Source organism: Herpailurus yagouaroundi, unplaced genomic scaffold (assembly GCF_014898765.1).
Source record: "Herpailurus yagouaroundi ecotype Mexico unplaced genomic scaffold, PumYag 193, whole genome shotgun sequence".
Lineage (NCBI taxonomy): Eukaryota > Metazoa > Chordata > Mammalia > Carnivora > Felidae > Herpailurus > Herpailurus yagouaroundi.
This window is the reverse complement of record NW_024412424.1, coordinates 8,665,469-8,687,328: the sequence shown is the minus strand read 5'-3', so window position 1 is coordinate 8,687,328 and position 21,860 is coordinate 8,665,469. Positions and strand designations below refer to the sequence as shown.

Here is a 21,860-nt window from a genome sequence, read left to right as displayed (position 1 = left end):
TGTTTTTACAGGTGTGAGGTGGTACTTCATTGTGGTTTTGACTTGTATTTCCCTGTTGATGAGTGATGTTGAGCATCTTTTCATGTGTCTGTTAGCCATATGGATGTCTTCTTTGGAAAAGTGTCTATTCATGTCTTCTGTCCATTTCTTCACTGGATTATTTGTATTTTGGGAGTTGAGTTTGCTAAGTTCTTTATAGATTTTGGATTATAACCCTCTATCAGATATGTCATTTGCAAATACCTTCTACCATTATGTAGGCTGCCTTTTAGTTTTGTTTATTGTTTCCTTTACTGGCAGAAGCTTTTTATCATAAGTCTCAATTGTTTATGTTTGCTTTTGTTTCCCTGGCCTTTGGCGAAGTGTCTAGGAAGAAGCTGCTCTGGCTGAGGTCAAACAGGTTGCTGCCTTTTTTCTCCTCTAGGATTTTGATGGTTTCCTATCTCACATTTAGGTCTTTCATCTATTTTGAACTTATTTTTGTGTATGGTCTAAGCTAGTGGTCTAGCATCATTCTTCTGAATGTTGCTGTCCAGTTTTCCCAACTGTTGAGGAGACTGTCTTTCTTCCATTGGATATTCTTTCGTGTTTTGTTGAAGATTAGTTGACTATATAGTTGTGGGTCCATTTCTGGGTATTTTATTCTGTTCCATTGACTGTGTTTGTGCCAGTCCCATACTATCTTGATGACTACAGCTTTATAATATAGTTTCAAATCCAGAATCATGGTATCTCCAGCTTTGTTTTTCTTTTTCAGGATTGCTTTGACTATTCGGGGTCTTTTGTGGTTCCATACAGATCTTAGGACTGTTTTCTCTAGCTCTCTGAAAAATGCTGATGGTATTTTGATAGGGATTGCATTAAATATGTAGACTGCTATGGATAAAACTACCAAATACTCTATGAAGTCATTTTTCTCCTGGAGACATTTCCTCCTGACTGCCCCTCTGCTTTCATCTAGACCAGTTACTGTCTAGGCCTATTGCACAACTGTCATCCTGGAATGTTCCTCTGATGGTAATCTGAGAATTCTCTGCACTTCTCCTTTCATTCCCTTTCCTGTATGGCACAGGATGCTGTATAGCAAAAGATGCTAATAGCATCTTTTCGTTTACTCCCTTATTTTAAACAAATAATTTATTGTTTCGTAGTTTCCTAAAAAAGAGTTAGAGACTTTTTATGCATTTGTTTTTATACTTTGAGTGACCAAAATTTTCTTCGGGCAACTTTCCCATTTGATTGATAATATAGCAGAGTAAATGCAGAATTCTAAGACAAATTTTATTTTCCCTCAGAATTTTAAAGGCAGTGTTTCGTTATTTTCTAGTTTTCAGCGTTGCTGTTAGGAAGACAAATGCTATTCTTAGGACAAATCCTTAGTAGGTGACCTATTTTTCTCACTGGGAGGTTTCAACTTTAGTGAGCTAAAATTTCACAATTAAGTGCTAAATACTTATTAGGACTTTTCAATCTGGAGACTCATATCTATGCTCTGGAAAAGGTTTTTTTTTTTTTTTTTTTTTTTTTGCCAGCTTTACTGAGATATGATTAACATATAAATCTAAGGTGCACAACATGATGATTTGATACACATATAATATTGCAAAATAAGTACAAAAATAAGGTTAGTTAACACGTCTTTCACCTAACATAATTACCTTTTTTTGTTGTTGTTGGTATGGTGAGAACATTTAAGATCTACTCTTTTAACAACCTTCAAGTACACAATACACTATAGTGAACGACTGTCACCATGTGTTACATTAGATACCCTGAATTTAATCCTCTTATAACTGAAAGTTTGTACCCTTTGACTAATATCTCATTTCCCCACCCCTGGAAACCAACAATCTACTCTTTGTTTCTATTATTTCAGCTTTTTAAAATTCCACATATAAATGAGATCATAAAGTATTATTTGTCATTCTCTGATTTATTTCTTAGTATAATGCTCTCAGGGTTCATCAATTTTGCTATAAATGGTAGGATTTCCTTCTTTATTATGGGTGATTAATATTTTATTGCATATATACTGTATTTTATTTCTCCATTCATCCATCAATGGACACTTAAGTGTTTCTATGTCTTGGCTACTGTGAATAGTGCTTCAATGAACAAGAAGTACAGCTATCCTCTGAGATCTGAATTCCAATTTCTTTGGATATATACCCAAAAGTGGAATTGCTGGATCATACAGTTCTATTTTCTATTTTTTGAGGAATCTCCATTCTGCTTTTCACAGTGACTGTACAAATTTCTATTTCCAACAATGGTGCACGAGAGTTCTCTTTGCTACATATCCTTGCCACTATTTATCTCATCTTTTAAAAAATTCTTTTTCTCTTTTATTTTTTATTATTAAAATATAATCAACATACAGTGTTATATTAGTTTCAGGTGTACAACACTGATTCAACAATACGATACATTACTCAATGCTCACTACAGTTAAGTGTAGTCACCATCTGTCACCATTCAATGTCGTTATGTTATTACTGACTATATTCCCTAGGCTTTACTTTCAACTCGGTGAATTATTTATTTTATAACTGGAAGTTAGTACCTCCTGTCTTTTTGATGACAGGCATTCTAACAGATGTGAGGTAATATTTCATTGTGGTTTTGATTTGTGCTTCCCTAACGGTTAATGATACTGAACACCTTTTCATGTATTTTTGTGTCTTCTTTGGAAAAAAGTCAGATCCTCTGCCCATTTAAAAAATCAGACTGTTTTTTTCTCTTGAGCTTTAGGAGTTCCTTACATAGTTTGGATATTAACCCTTTATGGTTTGTGAATATTTTCTCCTCTTCTGTAGGCTGACTTTTCATTTTGTTAATTGTTTCTTTTGCTGCACAAAAACTGTTTTATTTTAATGTTGTCCCACTTGTTAATTTTTGCTTTTGCTATTGTGCTTTTGGTGTCATATTCAAAAACCACTGGCAACAGCAATGTCAAGCAGCTTTGCTTTATGTTTTCTTCTAGGAGATTACAGTTTCAGGTCTAACATTTAAGTCCTTAGAGTTAATTTTTGTGAGCAGTGTAAGATAGAAGTACAATTTTCATTCTTCTGCATTTGAATATCCAGTTTTCCCAACATTTACTGAAGAGACTATCCTTCCCTCATTGAATATTATTGGCTCCCTTGCAAACATTAGTTGACCATATACGCGTGGGTTTATTTCTGGGGTCTCAATTCTGCTCCACTGGTCTGTTCATCAAGCCAGTACCATACTGTTTTGATTACTGTAAATTTATAATGTAGTCTGAAATCAGAGAAGAGCCTGGGTGGCTCAGTTGGTTGAGCATCCAACTTTGGCTCAGGTCATGATCTCGCGGTTCGTGAGTTTGAGCCCTTCGTTGGGCTCTGCTGACAGCTCAGAGCCTGGAGCCTGCTTCAGATTCTGTGCCCCCCTGTCTCTCTGCCCCACCCTTGCTTGTGCTCTGTCTCTCTGTCTTTCAAAAATGAATAAACATTAAAAAATGAAAAAAAAAAAGAAATCAGGAAGTGTGATGCCTCCAGGGTCTATTGTGGTTCCATATGAAATTTAGAATTTCATTTCTAAAAAATCCCATTGGCATTTAAAAAATATTTACATTTATTTATTTAAATTCAAGTTACTTACCATACAGTGTAGTACTGGTTTCAGGAGTAGAACCCAGTGATTCATCACTTACATAGAACACCCGCTGCTCTTCCCAACAAGTGCCCTTAACGCCCATTTAGCCCATCCCCTACCCATTTCCCCTCCAGTAACCCTCAGTTTGTTCTCTGTAGTTAAGAGTCTTTTATGGTTTGCCTCCCTCTCTGTTTTTATCTCATTTTTCTTTCCTTTCTCCTATGTTCATCTATTTTGTTTCTTAAATACCACGAGTGAAGTCACAGTATCTGTCTTTCTCTGACTGGCTTGTTTTGCTTAGCATAATACATTCTATTTCCATCCATGTTGTTGCAAATGGAGAGGTTTCATTCTTCTTCATCACCAAGCAGTATTCCCTTGTATATATGTACCACATCTTTTTATCCATTCATCAGTCGATGGATATTTGAGCTCTTTCCATAATTTGGCTATTGTTGACAGAGCTGCTATAAACACTGGAGTGCATGTACCCCCTTTGAATCTGTATTTTTGTATTCTTTGGGTAAATTCCTAATAGTGTAATTGCTGGATTATAGGGTAGTTCTATTTTTAGTTTCTTGAAGAACTTCCATATTGTTTTCCAGAGTGCCTGCACAAGTTTGCAACCCACCACAAGTGCAAGAGGGTTCCCCTTTCTCTGCATCCTCACCAACACCTTTTGTTTCTTGTGTTGTTAATTTTGGCCATTTTGACAGGTGTGAGCTGGTATCTCATCATGCTTTTGATTTGTATTTCCCTCATGATGTGATGTTAAGTATCTTTTCATGTGTCTGTTAGCCATCTGATGTCTTCTTTGGAAAGTATCTATGCATGTCTTCTGCCGTTTCTTCACTGGATTATTATTATTATTTTTTTTTTTGGATGTTGAGTTGGATAAGTTCTTTACAGACTTTGGATACTAACCTTTTATCAAATATATTGTTTGCAAATATCTTCTCCCATTCTTAAGGCTGCCTTTTAGTTTTGTTGATCATCTCCTTCACTGTGCAGAAGCTTTTTATCTTGATTAATAGTTTGGGGTGCCTGGGTGGCTCAGTCGATTAAGCATCCAATTTCAGCTCAGGTAATGATATCACAGTTCATGAGTTAGAGCTCTGTCAGGCTCTATACCGACAGCTCAGAGCCCGGAGCCTGCTTCGGATTCTATGTCTCCCTCTCTCTGCCCCTTCCCTGCTCATGCTCTCTCTCTCTCTCAAAAATTAATAAACGGTAAAAAAATTAAAAAATAATGAAATTAGTCAGAGAAAGACAAATATATGACTTCACTTATATGAGGACTTTAAGAGACAAAACAGATTAACGTAAAGGAAGGGAAACAAAAATAATATAAAAACAAGGAGGGGGACAAAACAGAAGAGACTCATGAATATGGAGAATAAACTGAGGGTTACTGGAGGGGGTGTGGGAGGGGGGATGGGCTAAATGGGTAAGGGGCACTAAGGAATCTACTCCTGAAATCATTGTTGCACTATGTGCTAACTAATTTGGATGTAAATTTTAAAAAATAAAATTATATAAAAAAATTTTAAAGTAATACATTTTAAGAAAAGACCCAACAGGTCATGTTTGCTTTTGTTTCCCTGGCCTTTCGTGAGATGTTACTCTTAGTGAGAAGTTACTCCGGCCAAGGTTGAAGAGGTTGTTGCCTGTGTTATCTAGCATTTTGATGGTTTCCTGTCTCCTGTTTAGGTCCTTCATTTGAATTTATTTTTGTGTCTGTTGTAAGAAAGTGTTCCAGTTTCATTCTTCTGCATGTTTCTGTCCAGTTTTCCCAACACTATTTGTTGAAAAGACTGTCTTGTTTTTTTCCATTGAATAGTCTTTCCTGCTTTGTTGAAGATTCATTGACCATATAGTTGTAGGAGTCCATTCTGATATTGAAGCTTTCTATTGATTCTTCAGTCTTTGTATCCTTCAGCTCCAAAATTTATTTCATTGTTTTTTATATTTTCTTTTTGTTGAACTTTTCATTTTGTTCTTGTATTATTTACCCAGTTTTGTTGAAAAAAAATTTTTTTTTTTTTGTGAGAGCTACAAGCCCTCTGAGCATCTTAGAACAATTATTTTGAATTATCTGTCAGCAATTTGTATATCTCCATTTCTTTGGGGTCACTGAAAGTTTACTGTGTTCCTTTGCTCATGTCACATTTCCCTGATTCTTTGTGATTCCTGTACTCTTGAATATTTATCTGTGTATGTGAAGAGCAGTCACCATTTCAAGACTATACTGAATGAGTTCAGTGAGGAAAGATCTTCACTGATAGGTAGGGGGATGCTAGAGAATGCTATGACTCTGGGTCTAGTGGTGCAGGATGCCAAGTGTAGGGCATATGGCAATTCTGGGGCCAGGAGTGTGTGTCTCACTGGCTTAGGCCACATGGGTCAACAACAGCGACAACCATGGGATTTCGTAGAGAGGTGCAGAGGGTCTACAGTGTCTGCAATGGTTGGTGGGGTCCTCAGTGGCTCTTCCAAGTCCAGTGTCTAGGAACCTGGGCAGGCAGCAGTGGTGGTCAGAGCTAGTAGTAGGTATACCTTCAGCTTCAAGGTACCTGCAAAGTGTCAGGGGAAAGCTGCAAGACAAACAGTTAATGGGACCAGCACAAGAGGCAGATGCCAACTGCACATGCACTAGCAACTTCAGGGGCTCTGGTTACTGGCATGCCTTCGCATAGCTGTAGGAGGCAGTGGAGACTGGGACAGAGACTGGCCTGGCAGTATGCAGGTGCATAGCTTCAGGGGTTAGCTTTAGGTGTGCCCAGCAATGAAGGCCATGGACAACTGTCAAGGGCAGATCTGGGCCCATAAGCAGCTGTGGGGGCCTTGGTTATTGGCATACACTCCTGTGTATACAGGAGTTCACCATGGGAGCATGCACGGCAATGAAGGTCAATCACAGAAGTCAGGCCAGCAGGTACGCAGCAGCAGGGGCTACATATGAACATATGCACAACCACAGAGGTCAGCCATGGGAATCTAGGCTTGCATGTTACATGTGCACAGCCACAGGGTCTAGGCTAGCTGCTGCATATTTAATGCCCCAGAGAGGGGTGGGGAGGGAGCAGGAGGTGCTTAGGGGGCTGGCATCTGTGAATGCAAATACCTGCAGGGTGAAAAACTTGGGTGAGAAAATTTGCAGGGGTTCTGCGGCAGCTTTGCTGGCCACTGGTTTCTTCAAAGGTGAAAGATGCTGAGGTGCAGCAGTCTCCTAGGGCCCATGACGAGGACCTCAGTGATGAAAGCTGAGGGCGTTTGCAGCATCTATAAGGGTTGTTCATGTCCTCAGAAGTGAAGGCTGCTGGGATCCTATACCCAGCAGGCCAGTGGGAACCATGGTCACTCTTGCCGCATGGCAGATATGGGTAGCCCCTGTCCTTTTCCTTGTTCCTACCTATCTCTAGATGTCTCAGCTTTGCCAGTCTCTTGATGGGGTAAAATTGAAGAGGATCCTTTATACAGTGCCTGAAGGGCTGGGAAGGCTGGTCGCCTATCCTCTTCTCCTTTTCCTGGAGAGGGGAATCCTTTTAGGCTAGGGAGTTCCTTCTTGGTGCTGAGTAGTGCCAGCCTGGGGCATGGAATGATGCAGCAAAATGAAAGTGTTCTTCCTATGCTTTTTGTCTGGTTATTCTGAGGTTTTTTTGCTCCACTGTGTTGCTGAAGCTTCTTAAGTGATGGTTTTCTTCTAAGCTCTCCCAGAGCTATCTTTCATTTGTGCCTGTGTAAATGTTAATCTTCATGGTAGGACAGGGGATGGAATCTTCTACTCCACCATCTTGGTGATATCACTACCCTGGAAAAAGTTTTAATATGATTTCTTCAGTAATTTTATTTCTTTATCTCTGTTCTTTCTTCTTCAACTCCATTATCTGGATATTGGACCTCTTGGATCAAACCTCTAACTTTCCTAACATTTCTCTCCTATTGCTAATTTTTTATTGGTGTCATCCTGTTTTCTAATATTTTTATCAAGTTTATCCCAGTTAACTCATTTGTAATTTTCTAGAACTCCTTCAATTGCTTCTTAGATTGTTCCACTCTGTTTCTTGGCTGTTTCTGAATTTCTCTTTGCAGACAGTAACCACCATTTTCTTCTACTGACTTGTCTGTTTCTTCCAATTTCCTTTCACATGTATTTGTTCTGTCTCTGATTTTATGTGGGAGGTTTCCTCCAATGTTTATTGATGTCTGGCTGTCCAGAAGTGCTGTGTAGGATCTGCTGAATACTGGGTTTCACTGTATGAAGGTTTGTGGAAGGTAATGGTAATTTCATCCAACATCTTTATTTTTTATTTATTTATTTTTATATATGAAATTGATTGTCAAATTGGTTTCCATACAACACCCAGTGCTCATCCCAAAAGGTGCCCTCCTCAATACCCATCACCCACCCTCTCCTCCCTCCCACCCCCCATCAACCCTCAGTTTGCTCTCAGTTCTCAACAGTCTCTTATGCTTTGGCTCTCTCCCACTCTAACCTCTTTTTTTTTTTTTTCCTTCCCCTCCCCCATGGGTTCCTGTTAAGTTTCTCAGGATCCACATAAGAGTGAAACCATATGGTATCTGTCTTTCTCTGTATGGCTTATTTCACTTAGCATCACACTCTCCAGTTCCATCCACGTTGCTACAAAAGGCCATATTTCATTTTTTCTCATTGCCACGTAGTATTCCATAGTGTATATAAACCACAATTTCTTTATCCATTCATCAGTTGATGGACATTTAGGCTCTTTCCATAATTTGGCTATTGTTGAGAGTGCTGCTATGAACATTGGGGTACAAGTGCCCCTATGCATCAGTACTCCTGTGTCCCTTGGATAAATTCCTAGCAGTGCTATTGCTGGGTCATAGGGTAGGTCTATTTTTAATTTTCTGAGGAACCTCCACACTGCTTTCCAGAGCGGCTGCACCAATTTGCATTCCCACCAACAGTGCAAGAGGGTTCCCGTTCTCCACATCCTCTCCAGCATCTATAGTCTCCTGATTTGTTCATTTTGGCCACTCTGACTGGCGTGAGGTGATACCTGAGTGTGGTTTTGATTTGTATTTCCCTGATGAGGAGCGACGCTGAACATCTTTTCATGTGCCTGTTGGCCATCCGGATGTCTTCTTTAGAGAAGTGTCTATTCATGTTTTCTGCCCATTTCTTCACTGGGTTATTTGCTTTTCGGGTGTGGAGTTTGGTGAGCTCTTTATAGATTTTGGATACTAGCCCTTTGTCCAATATGCCATTTGCAAATATCTTTTCCCATTCCGTTGGTCGCCTTTTAGTTTTGTTGGTTGTTTCCTTTGCTGTGCAGAAGCTTTTTATCTTCATAAGGTCCCAGTAATTCACTTTTGCTTTTAATTCCCTTGCCTTTGGGGATGTGTCGAGTAAGAGATTGCTACGGCTGAGGTCAGAGAGGTCTTTTCCTGCTTTCTCCTCTAAGGTTTTGATGGTTTCCTGTCTCACATTCAGGTCCTTTATCCATTTTGAGTTTATTTTTGTGAATGGTGTGAGAAAGTGGTCTAGTTTCAACCTTCTGCATGTTGCTGTCCAGTTCTCCCAGCACCATTTGTTAAAGAGACTGTCTTTTTTCCATTGGATGTTCTTTCCTGCTTTGTCAAAGATGAGTTGGCCATACGTTTGTGGGTCTAGTTGTGGGGTTTCTATTCTATTCCATTGGTCTATGTGTCTGTTTTTGTGCCAATACCATGCTGTCTTGAGGATGACAGCTTTGTAGTAGAGGCTAAAGTCTGGGATTGTGATGCCTCCTGCTTTGGTCTTCTTCTTCAAAATTACTTTGGCTATTCGGGGCCTTTTGTGGTTCCATATGAATTTTAGGATTGCTTGTTCTAGTTTCGAGACGAATGCTGGTGCAATTTTGATTGGGATTGCATTGAATGTGTAGATAGCTTTGGGTAGTATTGACATTTTGACAATATTTATTCTTCCAATCCATGAGCAGGGAATGTCTTTCCATTTCTTTAAATCTTCTGCAATTACCTTCATAAGCTTTCTATAGTTTTCAGCATACAGATCCTTTACATCTTTGGTTAGATTTATTCCTAGGTATTTTATGCTTCTTGGTGCAATTGTGAATGGGATCAGTTTCTTTATTTGTCTTTCTGTTGCTTCATTGTTAGTGTATAAGAATGCAACTGATTTCTGTACATTGATTTTGTATCCTGCAACTTTGCTGAATTCATGTATCAGTTCTAGCAGACTTTTGGTGGAGTCTATCGGATTTTCCATGTATAATATCATGTCATCTGCAAAAAGCGAAAGCTTGACTTCATCTTTGCCAATTTTGATGCCTTTGATTTCCTTTTGTTGTCTGATTGCTGATGCTAGAACTTCCAGCACTATGTTAAACAACAGCGGTGAGAGTGGGCATCCCTGTCGTGTTCCTGATCTCAGGGAAAAAGCTCTCAGTTTTTCCCCGTTGAGGATGATGTTAGCTGTGGGCTTTTCATAAATGGCTTTTATGATCTTTAAGTATGTTCCTTCTATCCCGACTTTCTCAAGGGTTTTTATTAAGAAAGGGTGCTGGATTTTGTCAAAGGCCTTTTCTGCATCGATTGACAGGATCATATGGTTTTTCTCTTTTTTTTTTTTGTTAATGTGATGTATCACGTTGATTGATTTGCGAATGTTGAACCAGCCCTGCATCCCAGGAATGAATCCCACTTGATCATGGTGAATAATTCTTTTTATATGCCGTTGAATTCGATTTGCTAGTATCTTATTGAGAATTTTGGCATCCATATTCATCAGGGATATTGGCCTGTAGTTCTCTTTTTTTACTGGGTCTCTGTCTGGTTTAGGAATCAAAGTAATACTGGCTTCATAGAATGAGTCTGGAAGTTTTCCTTCCCTTTCTATTTCTTGGAATAGCTTGAGAAGGATAGGTATTATCTCTGCTTTAAACGTCTGGTAGAACTCCCCTGGGAAGCCATCTGGTCCTGGACTCTTATTTGTTGGGAGATTTTTGATAACCGATTCAATTTCTTCGCTGGTGATGGGTCTGTTCAAGCTTTCTATTTCCTCCTGATTGAGTTTTGGAAGAGTATGGGTGTTCAGGAATTTGTCCATTTCTTCCAGGTTGTCCAATTTGTTGGCATATAATTTTTCATAGTATTCCCTGATAATGGTTTGTATCTCTGAGGGATTGGTTGTAATAATTCTATTTTCATTCATGATTTTATCTATTTGGGTCATCTCCCGTTTCTTTTTGAGAAGCCTGGCTAGAGGTTTGTCAATTTTGTTTATTTTTTCAAAAAACCAACTCTTGGTTTCGTTGATCTGCTCTACAGTTTTTTTAGATTCTATATTGTTTATTTCTGCTCTGGTCTTTATTATTTCTCTTCTTCTGCTGGGTTTAGGCTGCCTTTGCTGTTCTGCTTCTATTTCCTTTAGGTGTGCTGTTAGATTTTGTATTTGGGATTTTTCTTGTTTCTTGAGATAGGCCTGGATTGCAATGTATTTTCCTCTCAGGACTGCCTTCGCTGCGTCCCAAAGTGTTTGGATTGTTGTATTTTCATTTTCGTTTGTTCCCATATATTTTTTAATTTCTTCTCTAATTGCCTGGTTGACCCATTCATGCTTTAGTAGGGTGTTCTTTAACCTCCATGCTTTTGGAGGTTTTCCAGACTTTTTCCTGTGGTTGATATCAAGCTTCATAGCACTGTGGTCTGAAAGTATGCATGGTATAATTTCAATTCTTGTATACTTATGAAGGGCTGTTTTGTGACCCAGTATATGATTTATCTTGGAGAATGTTCCATGTGCACTCGAGAAGAAAGTATATTCTGTTGCTTTGGGATGCAGAGTTCTAAATATATCTGTCAAGTCCATCTGATCCAATGTATCATCAGGGTCCTTGTTTCTTTATTGACCGTGTGTCTAGATGATCTATCCATTTCTGTAAGTGGAGTGTTAAAGTCCCCTGCAATTACCACATTCTTATCAATAAGGTTGCTTATGTTTATGAGTAATTGTTTTATATATTTGGGGGCTCCGGTATTCGGCGCATAGACATTTATAATTGTTAGCTCTTCCTGATGGATAGACCCTGTAATTATTATATAATGCCCTTCTTCATCTCTTGTTACAGCCTTTAATTTAAAGTCTAGTTTGTCTGATATAAGTATGGCCGCTCCAGCTTTCTTTTGGCTTCCAGTAGCATGATAAATAGTTCTCCATCCCCTCACTCTCAATCTAAAGGTGTCCTCAAGTCTAAAATGAGTCTCTTGTAGACAGCAAATAGATGGGTCTTGTTTTTTTATCCATTCTGATACCCTATGTCTTTTGGTTGGCGCATTTAATCCATTTACATTCAGTGTTATTATAGAAAGATATGGGTTTAGAGTCATTGTGATATCTGTATGTTTTATCCTTGTAGTGATGTCTCTGGTACTTTGTCTCACAGGATCCCCCTTAGGATCTCTTGTAGGGCTGGTTTAGTGGTGACAAATTCCTTCAGTTTTTGTTTGTTTGGGAAGACCTTTATCTCTCCTTCTATTCTAAATGACAGACTTGCTGGATAAAGGATTCTCGGCTGCATATTTTTTCTGTCTAGCACACTGAAAATCTCGTGCCAACTCTTTCTGGCCTGCCAAGTTTCAAAAGAGAGATCAGTCACGAGTCTTATAGGTCTCCCTTTATATGTGAGGGCACGTTTACCCCTTGCTGCTTTCAGAATTTTCTCTTTATCCTCGTATTTTGCCAGTTTGCCTATGATATGTCGTGCAGAAGATCGATTCAAGTTATGTCTGAAAGGAGTTCTCTGTGCCTCTTGGATTTCAATGCCTTTTTCCTTCCCCAGTTCAGGGAAGTTCTCAGCTATTATTTCTTCAAGTACCCCTTCAGCACCTTTCCCTCTCTCTTCCTCCTCTGGGATACCAATTATGCGTATATTATTTCTTTTTAGTGTATCACTTAGTTCTCTAATTTTCCCCTCATACTCCTGGATTTTTTTTATCTCTCTTTTTCTCAGCTTCCTCTTTTTCCATAACTTTATCTTCTAGTTCACCTATTCTCTCCTCTGCCTCTTCAATCCGAGCCGTGGTGGTTTCCATTTTGTTATGCATTTCGTTTAAAGCGTTTTTCAGCTCCTCGTGACTGTTCCTTAGTCCCTTGATCTCTGTAGCAAGAGATTCTCTGCTGTCAGCTATACTGTTTTCAAGCCCAGCAATTAATTTTATGACTATTATTCTAAATTCACTTTCTGTTATATTATTTAAATCCTTTTTGATCAGCTCATTAGCTGTTGTTATTTCCTGGAGATTCTTCTGAGGGGAATTCTTCCGCTTGGTCATTTTGGATAGTCCCTGGCGTGGTGAGGACCTGCAGGGCACTTCCCCTGTGCTGTGGTGTATAACTGGAGTTGGTGGGCGGAGCCGCAGTCAGACCTGATGTCTGCCCCCAGCCCACCGCTGGGGCCACAGTCAGACTGGTGCGTGCCTTCTCTTCCCCTCTCCTAGGGGCAGGATTCACTGTGGGTTGGGGTGGCCTGTCTGGGCTACTTGCACACTGCCAGGCTTGTGATGCTGGGGATCTGGCGTCTTAGCTGGGGTGGGTAGGCAAGGTGCACAGGGGCAGGAGGGGCAGGCTTAGCTTGCTTCTCCTTAGGTGATCCACTTCAGGAGGGGCCCTCTGGCAGCAGGAGGGAGTCAGATCTGCTGCCGGAGGTTTGGCTCCGCAGAAGGGCAGAGTTGGGTGTTTGTGCAGAGCCAGCAAGTTCCCTGGCAGGAACTGGTTCTCTTTGGGATTTTGGCTGGGGGATGGGCGGGGGAGATGGTGCTGGCGAGCGCCTTTGTTCCCCACCAAACTGAGCTCTGTCGTCAGGGGGCTCAGCAGCTCTCCTTCCCTTTGTCCTCCAGCCTTCCTGCTTTCTGAGCAGAGCTGTTAACTTATGACCTCCCAGATGCTAAGTCGCGCTTGCTGTCGGAACACAGTCCGTCAGGCCCCTCCGCTTTTTGCAAGCCAGACTCGGGGGCTCTGCTTGGCAGGCGAGCCGCCCCTCCGCCCCGGCTCCCTCCCGCCAGTCCGTGGCTCGCGCACCGCCTCGCCGCCCTTCCTACCCTCTTCCGTGGGCCTCTCGTCTGCGCTTGGCTCCGGCGACTCCGTTCTGCTAATCCTCTGGCGGTTTTCTGGGTTATTTAGGCAGGTGTAGGTGGAATCTAAGTGATCAGCAGGACGCGCGGTGAGCCCAGCGTCCTCCTACGCCGCCATCTTCCCTCTCACCTCATCCAACATCTTTAAATGGTAATACCACATAATATTCTGATGACTCTGAAGTTGTTATATCTGAGCTTCACTTCTGAACACCAGACTTTCAACATCTCAGTCTGACAGTCTAAAAGTCATCTCAAACTTGAAAAGAAAAACCAGGCCAATGTATTGATTCCCACTGCTATACTCCGAAACCTGCCTCTCCCACAGTATTTCCTATTCCACTTTTACAAGGTCAAAGTTGGGAAGATCAAAACATAGGAGTCATTCTTCTCTGACCTTCCTCTTTTTTGTACACACATATACCAAATCAATCTATCACCAACTCTGAATGGATTTGTCTCCAACACACATTCAGAATCCAACAATTTCTTACTACTTTCATTGCTCCAACTCTGGCCCAAATACCAAAAATTAAAATATTTTGCTTGAATGACTGCTCCCTAATTCCATCCTTGCCCCACTCTGGTCCTTCTGCACACATCAGCTGGAGGGATCCTTTTAAAATGTAAGCCAGATTATGTGATTCCTCTGCTCAAATACCTTCATAGGCTTTCTGTCACACTTAGAATAAAATGCAAAATCGTCATCAAAAATAGCATCCTCTAAGCCACCATTCTGAGGGGAGGTCTTAGCCTCAAACTCTCAATCACCCTTCACTTTCCACATCTAATTGATCAAAATTCATTTTTATTTACTAACATCTACATTCTCTACTGCATTTCTTGTTCATTCTTATTGCTGTCTAGTCATTATTTATTGCCTGAATCACTTCTGTGGTCTCTTTCCTTCCTGATTCCAGTCTTCTGCATTTTTCATTCTCTATAGACAGAGTCAGCATTTGAAACCCATATCCGATCATGTTACTCCCATAGCTATACCAGACTACTGGACAAAGTGTAACATGGGGCTTATAAAACTCTTCATGATCTGACCCTTGCCTCCTTCTGTGACTTACCTCCCAATTATTAACACATACTTACGTACCAAACTTACCAAATATCTGATAGTTTCCTGGAACTACCGCTTCTCTATTCCATTTTGGAATGTCTCTCCTTCTTGTTTGTCTTCTGGGTGATCCCCTGTCTACCCCTCAAGGTTTACAGTAAGTATTACTGTTTCTGGAAGTTTTCACTGATTTTTCCCAGCCCCAGATAATCAGTCACTCCCTCTAACAACATCTTAATACATTTATGGCATACAGCACATATACGGGAATTGTTTGTTTGTGGTCTATTTGATCCCACTAGACTAGTTTCTCAACCTGGGGGCCATGTATGGACTTCATGGGAAAACATCAGAAGTAACTGTCAATTACTTAAAATTGAGGGTAAAACTTTGTTTGCAAAACCATACTTGCATTGTCCTGGGAAGAAATTCTCTCTGATCTCCATGACCCAGAAAGGGTAAAGAACATCGATATTCCAGATGGTGATATTCTCGAGGGATGGGATAAGTCTTGTTCATCTTTAATCTCTAAATCTCATGCTTTACAGCATCATACTGAACAGAGCATAGTTAGGGCAACTATACACAAATGCTTTCCTACACTAGCAAATATACATTAGCAATTGATATGTTACTTGTGTGTAACTTAGGCAAATTTCCAAAGGTCCTTGACCAGGCAACATACTTTGTATCCTCAAAGTTACCTAAAAAATTACATTTTCCTTAAATAGAAACTTGTAATTCTTTCAATAAACACTCAAATACATAACTCCACAAAGCAATATTTTACCCAGTCCCTTAGTTTAAGCTTAATAGTCACCTGAGGCTTCTGATCTTTATTTGTTTTACCTTAAAATTTTTTACCTTTGGTTACTTCTCATTCAGGCTGTAAAATGTAATCTTCATCATCAATTAACTCAATACATTTTAGTAACAGCCAATAGACAGCTAAGGATGTATCACGTCTGTCTCTTACTATATTTTAAATTATTTCCAGGTTCAATCACTACATTAACCAATAAACTGGATCTTTACAGCTTCAACTACCTTCCCTTCTTAAGAGGTGGTGAGAGACAGAATTTTGGATGCAGGCTGAAGGAACTCCATTCACTAGCAAAACCAACAGATAAATGATCCCTGGATGTTACAATACAGCCTTGCACAGTATTTCCATTTAGAAAGCAATGGTGATATGTAGTGTCAGAATAAGGCAGATCCCTTACATACACTGGGACAAAGACAAAGGAACAATTTTAGCAATACTGTTTCATAGTGTAAGTAGGAATAACAAACAAAGAAGAAATAATGAAGTGTGTAGGAACAAGCTTACCCTGTGTTAGATTTCTTACCATTTTATAGAGATCTGAGACACTAATCTGGTCTGAATCCACTACTTCAAAGTCCTTTCGAGGCACCAAGTCCAGGCCCAAATGCCTAGTAAAGAGAAAGAACACACTCAGCATGCCATGTCCTTCAATTACTCATCTCCTTTTATGTGCCCAGAAGTTCTTATTTGCCATAACCCTGTGTACAGAGGTTGAGACATTACCCCAGCAGGGACATGCCTTTATACAGTAACAGCTAATTGTGCTCACCAGTAGGTAAATAAATGAGGCTGGGGATTTTAAGACTGTGATAGTTTTAATCCCCAAGTAGTTCCCCCTTTTGATGGAAAAATAAATTTATTCAATATCATTTCTCTAACAGATTGTTTGAATTAAGAATGCATTTTCTATAGATCATTGATAAGTCATGTTCATTTTTCTCATCCTACCAATCCTACAAGTATGCTCAAGGCTTAGTCATGCATTACTTTCATTAGCATGAAAAAAATAATTCAGGATCTAAGTAGATTTGTAATTCAAACACATAAAAATCACCTCTGAAAGATATCAAACTCAAAGAATGTATGTTTTAGTTGAGTTAAAAAAATTTTGGGGGGTCGCCTTGGTGGCTCAGTTGGTTAAGTGTCCGACTTTGCTCAGGTCATGATCTCACAGTTTGTGAGTTTGAGCCCCGTGTCGGGCTCTGTGCTGACAGCTTGGAGCCTGGAGCCTGCTTCAGATTTTGTGTTTCCCTCTCTCTCTGCCCCTCATCCGCTCACAAGCTGTCTCTGTCTCTCAAAAATGAATAAGAGTTAAAAAAATTTTTTTTAATGTTTATTCATTTTTGAGAGACAGACAGGCATAGAGCATGAGCAGGGAGGGGCAGAGAGAGAGGGAGACACAGAATCTGAAATAGGCTGTCAGCACAGAGCCTGATGTGGGGCTTGAACCCATGAACTATGAGATCATGACCGGAGCCGAAGTCGACACTTAACTGACTGAGCCACCTGGGAGCTCCTAGTTGAGTTTTTATCTCATTTCCAATTTAATTAATACTGACATTGGTTATAGTAAAGACTTTACCACACATTAGTCAATATCTTAAGAAACTTTAGATGAAAGTTTAACCAAGGAGTATTACTCCTAAAAATACCCCCATATTCAGAAGATCTGGTATAACTTGGGGAGGAAAGAATAAAAGATAGTGATTGGCAATTGATTGGCCGTTAGTATGAAACAGTGAAAATAACTCCAGAGAACCAGAAATCTTGGGTTCAAATATGAAACATAATTTATATTCAGTAAACGTTAGCTCCTTTCTTACTTTCTAAACCTGGAGTCAAATGGAGTTAGGGAATTGTGGCCCCCAAAACTGCTTACAACAGTATGTGTGTATTCATGTATGAATTTTTTCTGAGGAGATAGTCAATAACTCTTATCAGGGTGTCAGAGCTGCTCTGTGACCACCCTATACTACAGCACAAGGGTTATGAATCACTGCATCTCGCAAAAGTATTCTATAGACAATGAAAGGAGTATATATTTTTTTTTCTCTTCAACTAGATGATGAACTGCTTTTAGAAAATGCTAGCATGGGGCGCCTGGGTGGCACAGTCAGTTAAGCGTCCGACTTCAGCCAGGTCACGATCTCGCGGTCCGTGAGTTCGAGCCCCGCGTCAGGCTCTGGGCTGATGGCTCGGAGCCTGGAGCCTGTTTCCGATTCTGTGTCTCCCTCTCTCTCTGCCCCTCCCCCGTTCATGCTCTGTCTCTCTCTGTCCCAAAAATTAATAAAAAACATTGAAAAAAAATTAAAAAAAAAAAAAAGAAAATGCTAGCAAAATAGGGGCACTTAGGTGACTCAGTCGGTTAAGCAACCAACTGTGGCTCAGGTCATGGTCTCACGGTTCCTGTGTTCAAACCCTGCATTGGGCTCTGTGCTGACAGCTCAGAGCCTGGAGCCTGCTTCGGATTCTGTGTCTCCTTCTCTTTCTGCCCCTCTCCTGCTCATGCTCTGTCATCAAAAATAAATAAACATTAAAAAAAAAATTTTAAAGGAAGATGCTAGAAAAACTAATTCCGTAGACTCTTTCTGTGCATAAAAGCACCACTCATCTAAGATAAAACTATGTGTACATCCAAAATGCAGATTTGTTTTCTTTGTAATTTATAACCTATTCATAGGAAAAGATATGAAGAGGTTAAAGAAGTTGCAGTAAGATTGCTAAAATAAAAATAAGAACCTATATGAAAAAGGTGGGAGCAAATATACTAATTGTATAGGCTAAAGCCATTACCATGATTAAGAATCAAAATTTAGATTGGTACTTTTCAACAGGCAAGAATAAAGAAGAAATCTATTTTTCTACTAAAAGATAAAAACTCAAGTTTTTCTATTATATATATATTATAACTTACATTATCCTTAATAGAAAAACATGAATTTTTAAGGAAGAAATAATTTTTGGTACTAAGTGCAAAAAACAAAATCCTCAGTTTTGCATGTTGAGATCAGTAGTAATACACTGTTGGCTTTAACTATGATAGCTTACAGTTTAATGGTAAAGCCATGCCATTGAATCTGATTATAGAATATACTTAAGTTGATAAGAGATTTAATTTTTCACCACTGGGATCCTGAGTTCTTACATCAAGGAAATATTCCATTCAGTCACCTCATATTAACTATTCTTAATTTCTCTGATATTTCAGGTCTCTGGCTTCTAACACTTAAGGGATGTAAAAGCAGCAGTGTCATGGAAAGCAAGAGAAAGCTGAAGCACATCCTTTCTACCTTTCTTATCATAAAAAGCAATTTACACCATAAAGATAATTTTGCAGATATGATCTCAAAGTATTTAAAATACTTTTATATACATTTAGAAAAACAGAGGAAAGATTTTTAAATGGCATTAGTATTTGCATTAGGGAAGTGGAATCATCCAACTCATCATTAAAAACATTTTCCAAATTTCTGTAGTCCTTCTTTTGAAACATTTTAAATACAAAAATGAATCAAAATTCCATACATATTCTTTAACCATTAGTGCTCACAAAATATATGATAGTCTAAATATTACAATTAAATAACAAAAAGACTGTGCACATATTCCACTCAAAACAGATGTTTTCAAAACAACAGCATAAGAAAAAAATTCCAATGGACCTAAGTCAATAGGACTAGGATTGAGTGTATGTGCTCTGTGGTTGTGTACCACACAGAGCAATGGGCATGTCTGGAGACTGGCATTTATGTACACTCTGTCTTAGCACTCTGATACACTTAGCTTGCTAGTCCATTCAACTATCCATGCAGACACCCATCCACTCACCCCATAGGTACTCTCTGAGGACCTATCATTTCCCACCAATGGTGCTGGGTATGGAGAATACAGCAGTTGTGAGTCAAGCAAATGTTCATATTCATCACACTGATTCTCCCCCTCACTAGAGCACAGTGCCTTTTAGTTTCTTGATTTCATTATCATAGGCAATAGAAAAATTATTAATGGGTGATCTTATAAAAACCAAAGACTAAGTTCCTTCTACTGAGATAGTCTTCAAAGGAGGAAGAGTAGTTTTCCAAAGCTAAATTGGAGGACTGGCCTCACTGAAAAAAAGGCAGAGATGCTGCATGGTGAGAAGCCACACTCGTTCACTACAAATTTTATTCTGGAAAAGAGGTTTCTGACTATTTCTATTTCTCTCAGTGGTTTACTCTAAGAATAGTGAACAGGAAGTTCAGGGAGTGGTCAATTTAGTCTCTTCCCTGTCTTTGCAGCTTGGGGAGGCAGTGCAACAGAGTGCTGAGGAGCATGGGCTTTGGTGTCAGATTGCCTGGTTTGCATTTTGGCTCTTCCACCAAGCCACACTATCTTATCTACTATCACAGGCTGTTGTAAAGATCAATCCATGGAAGCATTTAGCACACTGTCTGGCACTGCAAACTATTACTGCTGTTATAATTATCATAATTACGTGTGGCATCATTAACAAAAATATGGCTTAAATTACAAGGATGGTGATCAAAGAGATACAATATCTGAAAAAGAGACTCTTGAACAGAGGGACACAAGCAGGAGAATTAATACATCTATGTATATCTATATACAGATGTAGTATAGAGCTGAGTTTTCAAAAATAGTCTAATCCTATAGGTGCACATTCTTCACAAAAACATTTAGTCTTGTGTTGCCACCTGGCACTGATCACTCATTCATTCCAATAGTTCAATACTTTATCACCACCTACTCTGTGCTAGGCTCATGCTGAACTTATGGACACAGCAGTGAATAAGAGATATTCCTAGTCCTACATTCTTCCAGGTGCAGCTCTTTAAAGGCCCTGAAACTCTATATCATATTATTTGAATCATATATATATATATGTATGCACATATGTGCATTCTAATATATATGTGTGTATACACACACACACACACACACACACATATATATGTAAGAATGTTTTATATTCCATTTGCTATTGTATCTTTTTCTTCTGGGATTCCTTATCTAAACCACAGAACATAGAAAATAATTTGAAGTTAATTAATCATATACAATGGATGTGTTAAGGCGCCAGAACTTAGTTCTCTCCCAAAATTGGTTGAGAAAGACTAGCGATACTAGGATTTCCTGTATGTACTGGCTTTTTCTAACGCTTATTGTAAAGAGAGCATATGGCTAATAACTACACTAATGAAAGCCTAGTATATTTATATTTATACAATAATATAATATGACATAACTAATAACAGCTACCCTTTACTGAACATTTACTTGGGATAGGCATTTTATATATATCATCTTTAAGCACTATGGGAAGTAGACAGTATTAGATCCATTTTAAAATTGAGAAAACTAAAGTACAGAGAGGTTAACTAGGTGGACTATTAAGGCAGCAGAGTTGGGCTTGTCTCAAACTATGTCTGTCTTACTCTGAGCCTATGGTATTCCCACTTCTACCTGTTATCTTTCTACTAATAACCATGACGGTTAAGTACTAATAAGTGACTGTAATCAATTTAGTCACAATAGTTTGAGGGATGATTTTTGTGTCAGTGTATCAATCCAGAGGAAACAAATACAGATTGGTGAATGAGTGGTCACCAGGCATAAAAACAAACCTGTTGTATTAGATACATTCACATGGTGCCTGCCAAGGGCAGGTATTGTGCTAAGTTCAGGGGATGATGATGAGCAAAACAGATGCAGAGAGACAGACACAGAGAGGACTGAGGGGAGAGAGGGAGGGAGAGAGGGAGAGAGACAGAGAGTGAGAGAGGGAGGGAGAGAGAAATTTAGCCATTTGAACATAACTTCACCAAAGGATTTTGACACATGCATACTTTAAACATTGTTATCTCAGATTTCTTGGATATGGCAAGTTACTAATTGACAGGCACAACACCCTGTATCAGAGTAACTCTAAGAAGTCACTGGAAACTTCTGCTAATTTCAGATGTCCTAAAGCTGGACAATATCACCATGTCCTTAAAAGAAAAGTACTGAGTCATAAGACCTTCCGAGTCCTAGCTAAAATCTACTCAGAGGAAACTTGTTGGGGTGGGGGATGGGGTGGCAGGATTTTCTGCATACTACAACCCAAGCTTCTGCTTGTGCTGCTTCCTCTAAAAGGAATTTCTTGGTGAGGGAAGAACTAAGCGGGAAGAACGGGATATGGGTGGGTTAAGATATATGAAAAATCTGAGAGAGAAGGTACAAAAGGGGGGGGGG

The 21,860-nt window shown here is 39.4% G+C and overlaps 1 protein-coding gene across 1 annotated transcript in view; it reads right to left on the bottom strand.

Annotated features, from left to right (window-relative positions):
- DOCK3 (dedicator of cytokinesis 3) overlaps positions 1-21,860 on the bottom strand; it is a 419,595-nt gene that overhangs the window by 173,395 nt on the left and 224,340 nt on the right. The window contains exon 5 of the mRNA XM_040445563.1: positions 16,150-16,234. Within this exon, the coding sequence (XP_040301497.1) occupies positions 16,150-16,234 (85 nt within the window). The remainder of the gene's footprint in view (positions 1-16,149; positions 16,235-21,860) is intronic.